At 34.5% G+C, this 9,621-nt stretch overlaps 1 protein-coding gene across 1 annotated transcript; it reads left to right on the forward strand.

Annotated features, from left to right (window-relative positions):
• Positions 1 to 3,504: 3,504 nt before the first annotated feature.
• LOC124293913 lies at positions 3,505 to 8,261 on the forward strand. The gene is made up of 3 exons (XM_046736861.1): positions 3,505 to 3,638; positions 6,385 to 6,602; positions 7,683 to 8,261. Exons 1-3 carry the CDS (start codon positions 3,601 to 3,603, stop codon positions 8,021 to 8,023), a joined length of 597 nt encoding a protein of 198 aa, XP_046592817.1. The 5' UTR covers positions 3,505 to 3,600; the 3' UTR covers positions 8,024 to 8,261.
• Positions 8,262 to 9,621: the final 1,360 nt, after the last annotated feature.

Here is a 9,621-nt window from a genome sequence, read left to right on the forward strand (position 1 = left end):
AACGAATACAAAAAATTAAAAGTGCACCCACTTTTAGCGTCATATCTATAAATTATCTAGGAGGTAATGAAAAATTGAAAGGATGGAATCGTCTCTAGCAGCTGGTTGTAACTGTTCTTTGCCTCCGCACGTCTCGGCCGCTAATTTCAAGGTTTTAAAACATGTGTGCGAGGGTGAGACTCGCAAGGTAACCGCAATGGCAAAAAAAAAAAAAAAATTCCAAACTTTTTTTCTTGACCACAGTCAAAGAGAATTTTTAATTAAAACGTTCGTGTGCAACCGGAGCTCGTAAAATTATGTGAAACAAAAAAATTATAATCCCCTTTCCTCGTTACAAGGTATGCGTATAATATCTACGTATGTATGCGCAGGGTAAATGCGAGCACGTGTAACACGTACGTGAACGTGTAATATGGAGGACGTAGGACGTCGGCTGCCCAGATTAAAACCACCTTTTTACTTTATCAACTTATCGAGATCGAAATAATTTACGCGAGATAATTAAAACTCTGCTATACTGTTGCTAAAATGATAAATGAAATAATTAACTGCGGATAATAAAATTCAGTTGCAATTAGTACAACTCGTGCTGTACATTTTTGTATTGCACGTTTACTTTATTTTATTCCGTTTTCTCGTACTACCGATTATAAATTTCGCCTTGAAATTTCGAAGAAAGACTGTGACGACTTAATTGTTTGATTTTTCAAACATTTTACCTGATTCCAGGATATTATCAAATCACCGTTGCAAATCCAAAATTCACTCGCATTTTCTTTTCATTTGATTTTTCAAATTGTTGGTCGTTTGTTACTTGTTTGAGATTCAAAGAAAAAAAAAGAAAGAAATAAACAAATACAAACCACGTGTTGAAAATTTTAAAGATAGATTTTAACATATTTCGTTAACGTCGTATAATATCGATAATTTCCAAGCCATTCGTTTTCCTCCAATTCATGTCACAGAATTTTTGTAATTCCGTTCAATGAATTTATTACAATCATTACAACAAAGAGTTAAATTATTTTCGTTATACTTGATAATCGATAATTCGTTTTGAAAATTCGTCGGTGTCTCAAAAATCGTGGAATTTCTACAACGGACATGAAATGATACGTAACCCCCGTACAAGAAATTTTCTGAAAGTGATTTAAATGAATGTCCGTAAATGAGTCTAAAGACTGACGGTATTTTTCAATATCGAAAAAATGACACGCGAATCTTGTAGCGGTCGGAGCAAAAAAAAAAAAAAAAAGAAAAAAATTATCATCAAAGCTAAAATAAATATCGTGTTTATAAGATAAAACGTAATCGGTGTGAAAAGAAATTAGGGGAAAAGATAATCGGGGGGCTAGAAGTTTATATAGTCGAGTGAGCACGAAGCGTAAAGTAAGTATAACAATAATTCACCGCTAATTCACGTTTGCTGAATATAAAATAAGGGGTTGAAGAAGAATGAAAGAAAGAAAAAAAAACAACAAAAATAATAATAATAATAATAACAATTCATACGGGGTGAGTTCGGGGTCCGACCTTATTAGAGATAAAAACAAAAAAAAAATCTTGAAGGGTTGCGAAACACGGACGAGTTCGAAACGAACGTAGAAACGCGTCCCGCAAATTACCCTCCGACTTGTACGAGGGTTGAAACTTTTTGTCACCTCGGTCCTCCGGCCTTTTCATTAAACGGCCGGTTATGCACATCGCACGCGGCGCATGAAAATTTACGCCTAGACAAAACGTAGATACGTACGAAAAGTTTTACAAGTTACGTCAATTGCCGAAATGTGTCGTCTACGAACGTACATGTATATGCATATGGGTACATACCACGTGCATAATAACGATTCAGGAATAACACCATGTGATGAAAATGTTATTCACCCATGGAAATGAATATTAGCCGTAGTAAAACAATACATGTGGGTTGATGTACACTGATCGTGAGTGGAATTTTTAGTTCCGGTTACCGCTCAGTCATTAACTGTTTTCATTTTTTACCACAATCGATAGATATAGTTCTAGGTAGAAAATGAAAATTAGTTTTCTACCTGTTACCGGAAAGTCTGGTATCCGTTGCTATTCTTTCTCACTACGATCGCTGTTGCTATATTTTCTTGCAACTGTTCTCAAATTTAACATTATATATATTATATATATATATACATATGGTAATGTATAATTTTGCTCAATTTTACCCGTTAAACACGTTTAATAACGTTTGTTTAGTATGTAGCTTCTTAGCAATGATTCTTGTGATTATTGTCTTTCGTCTCTTTCCGTATTTTTCTTTCTCATTTTTCTTTTCAGCTTGTTAATAATAAATGCAATTATTCTCACAGTTGAAACTTTTTAAATTACAATATTATTTATATCATATCTATACACTCAAATCCGCTATTACACTGATCATTTTTTTCCTTTCATTAATTTAATTTCATACATATTTATGACATTTCATACACCGTACAGAGTGAATTGTTAACAACCGAACGGTTCAACGCGCATGCGCTAAGATTCTAGAGCAAGATCAGTTGTCTTGTCAGGGCGACCAACATTAATAAATTCAGACGACGGGTCGCCGCGATTTATGTATAACCTAAAAAAATGTTGGTCACCCTAACAAAACAAATGCTCGTGCGCTCGAATTTTAGCGCACGCGCGTAATAAAACCATTCATTGGTTAGCAATTCATTCTGTGTATAGACCTCTACGAATGAGACCTAGAGAATAGTAAACAAATGGATTGATAACTATTTACATTTAAAAATTTTTTTATTATCTTACATTTCTTTCATCAATCTATCACACGGTCAAGAATAACCTGTTTTTAATCAATATAAAGAAGAGAGAGAGAGAGAGAGAGATATTGATTAATTAATCAATTTATAAAGGTTGTTTATTGCCTATAGCTGAACAAATGCGTAGCAAAATGGCTACAATGTTGAATGATTTGCGTAGAATACTCGAATGATCGAAAGATAAACGGAAAAGATTGACGATTCGAATTGCAAATAAAGACAGAAAAAGTCAGTGAAAGAGAGAGATGCAACGGCAAACAAAAGATGAACTAATTACTTCCGTGTTGATTAAAAAACATCGTTTTTTTTTTTTTTCGTTCTTTACAAAATTAAGTAACGGTGTTTCAAAACGTAGTACATATCTATTATGTTATATCAAACAAGGTGGCCTGGAAAAGCGAAAGTTGATTATGAATTACGATAAAAAATAAATAGAAGGATGAAAAAAAAACAAGCATAGAAAATGAAGAAAAACAAAAAAAAAAAAACGCGTCCTGAGATATTGAAAAATATATATCGAATGTCGTAAACAGAGGGACGAAGTGCGTCTTAATTCTTTCGCCCAACGTCGCGTCGTCGGCTAGTCGCACTCCGTCTCTCTCTCTCTCTCTCTCTCTCTCTCTCTCTCTCTCTCTCTCTCTCTCTCTTCTCTACGCGTATCTCCGGCTTATTTTCAGTGCGGCTCTTGTTGTCGGCAGAATCGGATCGTTTGAGGCGAAGTGTCGGTTGATTTTTAAACCTGCGTATCCGGCGCTCGGTCAGACTCGAGAAAAGAAATTCGATATTGGCAAGCCTCAGGATGAGCCGTACTCCGTGCGGTAAGGAGGGAGGCGAGAGGTAAGTAAGGATGAAAAATTATTACGCAATTATTTAATTGCACGTGCCCAGAAACTAACCGATTCTGAGGTCAGACTCTGTTCGATTCCGGAAAAAAACGACGAGCTGGATGCATGCTTTGATTTCCCGACAATATTTTTCTCTTTGATTTTTACCGCCGCGCCGATCTCGCTAAACGCGACTCCGCAACAATTTTATCCGATGCTCAACAAGTCTTTTATTACTTTTCTAATCTGCCGCCGAGCGAATTTCGTGCCTTGTTTCGTTTACCGATTTTACCATTTTTATACATTTTTACAGTTTTTGTACCCTGGCGTATTTCGTACCACTGAAATTGAACCGAAGTTACACTTTGATTTCACTTCGATTACACTCAGATCTCACGGTGTGGTTGAGAATTTTTTTTACACCGTATTCACACCGTAGTTGCATTAAAAGCACAGCGAAGTCCCACCGAAAAATCACCGAGATAAAAATTTTCTACTCGACCATGAGAATGAGACTGAAATCGAAAAGATTTCTTACTCCACCGAAATTACACTGGATTCTAAATTAATACTTGAAACTTAAATCGCACTTGAAACCTACCGAAATCAAACAATGCGGAAATATATTATTTTTGAAAAAAACTTATCAGTGATATTTTGATGACACCAGAGTGAATTTTCCGAGTCTAATTCTGCTTAAACCGCAGTAGAAAAGTTTCACAACTACAGCGTAAAATTGAGTAAAATTTGTGCGATTACCTGAAACGTCGCTCTAATATCACTGATTTTAGGACCCACTGGGTGAAAAAAAAAAAAAAAAAAAACACTCTGAAAACACGGTGGAACTGAATCCGCCAGTAATTTCTTATCACTTTTCTCACAATAATTTAATGCACACTCACATGTGTACAAGTATATATGAAGTTTCGCTTAATCTTAATATCTGCACAAGTTTTTATTTACTCTTCGGAGTTGTGGTAAAAAATATTCAACAGATAAGCTAATTTACCGGCATTAATATTTACTCCAAAGTCTATATTAGCTGCATCCTCAGTTTTCTATCGGTAAAAATTTCAATTTGGTTTTTCGCTTTAGAATTCTATTATATCTCTCTCTTTATTGCCATGCTTCGAAGCTCGATCAAATTCAACGACTGAATAATTCGAGTTTCTGATTTTTCCGTCGCGTCGATTTATAGTCTTAGCGGTGGAAATTTTATTTTGTGAAAATCGTTTCAGCATTAATTGAAAAAACAGTTCGACATAATTTTCAAAAATTTTTACTCACGTTCGCCAAGTTTAATAATTTAATTCAGACGCTGTAATAATCTCTCTATGCGTCTGCGTGCGTATAGAAAATATTTAGGAACTTGCAAATTTGGAGTTAGGAGAGCCAGGTGATCATTATAAAATTTTTTTACAAATTAAAGGTGATTTCGTAAATATATGAGTCATTCTCTAAAAATGTTACATCGCAATACGTCATACTGATAAAATAATTAGTATTATAATTTTGACGCTCGAATTTTTACATCCATCATTATTACACACGTTACAGCAACTCGAATGTATCGACACATTCCACTGTATATTTACTTTCCGTACTTTTTTCTTTTTTTGAAAAAAAAAAAGAAACAGGGAATAAATAAAATAAAACTTCCACTGTAACAAAGTAGTTCAGACTTTAGAAGGCGGACCACATTTCCCAGGAGAAAGTTTCAGGGATGAGCATGCGGTTGTATTATTTATGTTTATAAGTGGAAAGACGAACACATTTCTTCCGCGAATATTATGCCCACGCGTATTGAAGAGGAGGTTAATAATTTTGAACAATTTTCAAATTGTTCCTTTGATATTCGTATACGTCGAATTTACGCCTTACGATGAGCAAATATAATGATCCTTTGTAATCATAACGGGTTGGAAAATTATGCCAAGAATATCGTGTATGTAACCCATCAACATTTTTGATTTTGTTCAAAAAATTTTCTGCAATTGTCCCAACTCTGAAACAGTAACCTAAATTCTTATTCAACTGATTAATTATTTATAAATATCGAGAGTAATTTTGCAGAAGGTCATGTTTTTTAACTCTCAAGAACTGTATTTTCACTTCCAAACATTTTGATGTTGCTTTCCAATTTTTTTTTTATCACCTTCAATTTTTTTCGTCAACTAAAACAATGTTTAGATGGTCCGAATTATACCGAATAATTTTCAAAGCTTCTATTTTTCGCTTAAAACATCTCTAGACCGGTTTTACCGTGAAGTTGATAAAAAAAAAAGTTGAACGTGCCCAAAGAAAAAAAAAAAATATCGCTCGATAATGGAATAGGTCTCGAAATGTTCTAAGTGAGAAATACAAGTTTGGAAAAATTTTCGGCGATTTTCAGATCGTTTTAGTTGGTAGAAAAAAAATAAATAAAAAAATAAAAAGTGCCGAATAAAAATGGAAAAAATCGGCCGATTGTGAGCCCGGTCTTGAAATGTTTGGAATAGAAAATACAGTTTCTGAGAACTTTTTGAGAATTCTGAAACAGATCTTTTTTCAAAATCACTCTTAACGATTAAAAATAGTTTAGCAGTTGAATATAAAATCTGAAAAAAATCATCACACTGTTTCAGATTTGGAAGAATTGCAGAAATTTTTATTAACAAAATCAGAAACAGTGAGGGTCAGACGATGATTGGGTTCGCATGGAATTCTCCGTATATGTTACAAGACTATTTCGCTAAACGTTGTTATTTATCACTTTCTAGCGGCAGCAATAACGGCAGCAGGAAAATAAGAACGCGAAGAAGCAGCAGAAGAAGAAGAAAAAACACGGTTAAAGATCGTGCGAAACTGTTGACGGTGGAAGGAAAGGCGGAAATCACATGCTGCTCGAATTGCGGCTTCGAGAGCAAACGAGCCTTCAACGTCGTCAGGCATTATCAACGAATCCACGATCCTGCTAAGAGAAAAATTGAGTGCTGCGGTGAGAGAGAAAAAAAAAGTGCATAGCCAAATAAAAATACTGAAACGGCCCTCAGCAAATTTTTAAACAATACTCGGTCTGTTTTATATTCACAACGAGAGAAACGATTTCGTGAAAATTTCAGATCTTTGAAACAGTTACCGTTCCGAGCGATCGAAAAAATGTGATTTTCAGTTTTTATTTGCTATTTTTTCACTTGGTTATCCGCGATGGACTCTCGTTAATTTTTATTCAAATACTTATCGACAAATAACGTGAAACAAGTAGCTCTTCAAAGATTTCAGGGCAAAATTTAATATTTAAACCCTGAAAGGCTATGAGGATAAAATCCTCATCCAATAAAAAAATCTTTTACTCTTGGAGCAGACTGTAAAGATTGAACCCATTCAACGTTCATTTTTATTTGCTTGTTTCAACTTAATTACGTTCATAATACAACCATTTTATGCGAAATTGTTTGAACTTTAATTTATATAAACAAAAAAAAAAAAAAAATCTGGCTAGCTTTATTAGAAGCTAGGATATTTTAAATTAATACCCACTGGGTACTTTTTGCACTCATTGCCACGAGAGGTATACGATTTTGATGTTTGCCTGCCAAGGGTAAACAGAGAAAAGAAAATTGAAAATCGTCATTTAAATGTCTCTCTCTCTCTCTCGAGGCACAGTTAATTATAAAGCTTTCACAAAATTATGGCTTTTTATATACCTTTACCCTCGATTTTATGCATTTGGTGCAACATTGTGAAAAGAAATGAGAATTGTTTTTTCGTTATTTTTTTTTTTATAATTTGCAATAACAGAATATTTATATTCATGAGAGAAAAAAAATTGTAATTATTGAAATAAAATGAGAAAATCACCGAAAAGGGATAATATTCTCGACAAGTATAACGTAACGATAATGATTTATTAATAATAATTAACGACATCGGTGAATCAACAATTATTACGACACTTCGTTATTTACGTTGGTTGAAATCAGATTATTTCAATGTATTTCGACACGGAATCTACGGCGAAGATGCCTTGGGTTTATTTTGACCCCGGTGTTCAGCCTCGTATCTCGTTGATTTTCAGGTCGCACAATTCTGACGAAGGGCGACTACTATCAACACTGCGCTGACAATCATCCGGAATCGCGAAAATCTTCGATTGTGTCGAGGAAAAAATACAAGATAACGAAAAGAGATCGTCGACACGAGGAAGGACAGCCGGCCCTGGGGGGCAGGAAGAAAGGAGAGAGGGGAAAGAAAGGAGTAAAAAAGAGGGAGGAAATTGATTCGGAAAATTTTCTCAAACCTAAGGAGGAAAATTGTGTGACGATATTCATCGAGGGTGATCCTTCGTCTCCTGTACACGCAAAAAACCTTGCAGAATTTCTCGACAACATCGATTTCGAAAGTTTCAAGCTGCCCTGATTGTTGTTCAATTTTAATAACAATTTTTTATACCCTCTGCACGATTCAGGCAAAATGAGTATCGAATTAAACTATTTTCAGCATCTAATGGTACAAACTGTAAACCGTATGTGATAGAAAAAACATTTCACTACCGACCAAGGTACAAACTTTTATATAATGTAACTGTAATAGATGTAAGTGCCGATTTAAGTCATTAATAAGTTAATTAATTTGCCTAATTAAGAATAATAATACCTCAGCCAAGAAATACTTGCCAACAGATGTACGTCAAGTGATTTAGATTTTAAAAGAAGAGAAGAAAAGATAAGTCTGTGACGTGAAATATTTACACATATATACATTGCATATCGTTACTTTTGTTGTGTTATTATATCAAATATCGTTAAGATTTTTATAAAGTTATGTAACAATAGACGGTAAGTCGACCAGTGCTATGATATATCGATTAAGACTTTTTTACGCGTATATTTAATCGTTGAATACTTATATTAATTACTGTCTAATGAATAACGTTGAAAGAAAAGAGAAAAACAAATAGCTCATTATCGACATATTTTCATATCAAACTTAATAATTATCGTAAATATAAGCAAGTTTTACTTCGCTGTTTACTATGTAGCTAAATATCTGTTACGATGAGAAAAAAAATTCTTGCGATATCGAAACTAGATTCAAAAAAATGCAACAGAATCCGATCATTGCACCCTTGAGAATCCCATTTCCTATGTCAATTCCTACGTGTTACAACGGAAGCTTGAGTTAAAAGTGTAGAGAATCGATTACCCGAGTCTTGGATTCGGGAAGTCGAGCTTTTACGGGTTTGGCGAATCTCGCAAGTCGTAGAATCTCGAAACCCGGGGGTTTGCCGGAAGGGTGACCCGAACCATTAAATCCCATGACTATGGTATCCTGTCGTGCGAAGGCGGCGTGCGTCTTTCTTCTTTCGCGACAGCAGCTCGCCCGAAATTCTCATCAAAAATTTCTCCGCGAGCCGTTTAATTTCTAACAAGATTTCCCCTTTTTTCCGCCTGCACAAATATTATTATTATTTTTTTTTCCAACGGCAAAAAGCTTCGAGGTTAAATTGACGACTTGTCGTTTTTCGTTCACTCGGTTCTTGGACTTTTACGTACAATTATAAATCTTCGAAGAAAGAAAAAATGTTAAACAATAAAAAGAGGAAGAAACACGTTCTCAAATTTCATAGGAAACCGAAATTTTTTACACGTTCGTTGCCACGAGAGTTGAAAATATGACTTGACCTGCGTTGATATTGCCTAAATCGTTCATCGACTATTGAGAATAAGTAGGTGTATAAATTGACCTGGAATCGGTTTTCAAGATTTGCGTTTATCGCTTAGGAAAAAGTAAGAAAAAAAAATAGTCATCGCAACTTACGATAAAAAAAATTCCATAAAAACAGAGACTGAATTATACTTATTTTAGTACCCTGGATTATTTTCAAATTGATTTTCTCACGCTTCAAAAATGTGTGTTTTGTTTTTTTTTCTTTTACCATCACGAAGGTTCGTTAATTATTCGCGAAACCGCGCGTTCCCCGAGAGTATAATAAAAACAGCTACGAAACACAGTAG

This window comes from Neodiprion lecontei, chromosome 4 (assembly GCF_021901455.1).
Source record: "Neodiprion lecontei isolate iyNeoLeco1 chromosome 4, iyNeoLeco1.1, whole genome shotgun sequence".
NCBI classification, from domain to species: Eukaryota; Metazoa; Arthropoda; class Insecta; order Hymenoptera; family Diprionidae; genus Neodiprion; species Neodiprion lecontei.

Excerpts from the sequence above, each read along its gene's own strand:
- LOC124293913 (XM_046736861.1), top strand. The coding sequence starts at position 3,601 with ATGAGCCGTACTCCGTGCGGTAAGGAGGGAGGCGAGAG. Across the intron at positions 3,639-6,384 it reads GGTAAGGAGGGAGGCGAGAG|CGGCAGCAATAACGGCAGCA; the intron begins GTAAGTAAGGAT and ends ATCACTTTCTAG. Across the intron at positions 6,603-7,682 it reads GAGAAAAATTGAGTGCTGCG|GTCGCACAATTCTGACGAAG; the intron begins GTGAGAGAGAAA and ends GTTGATTTTCAG.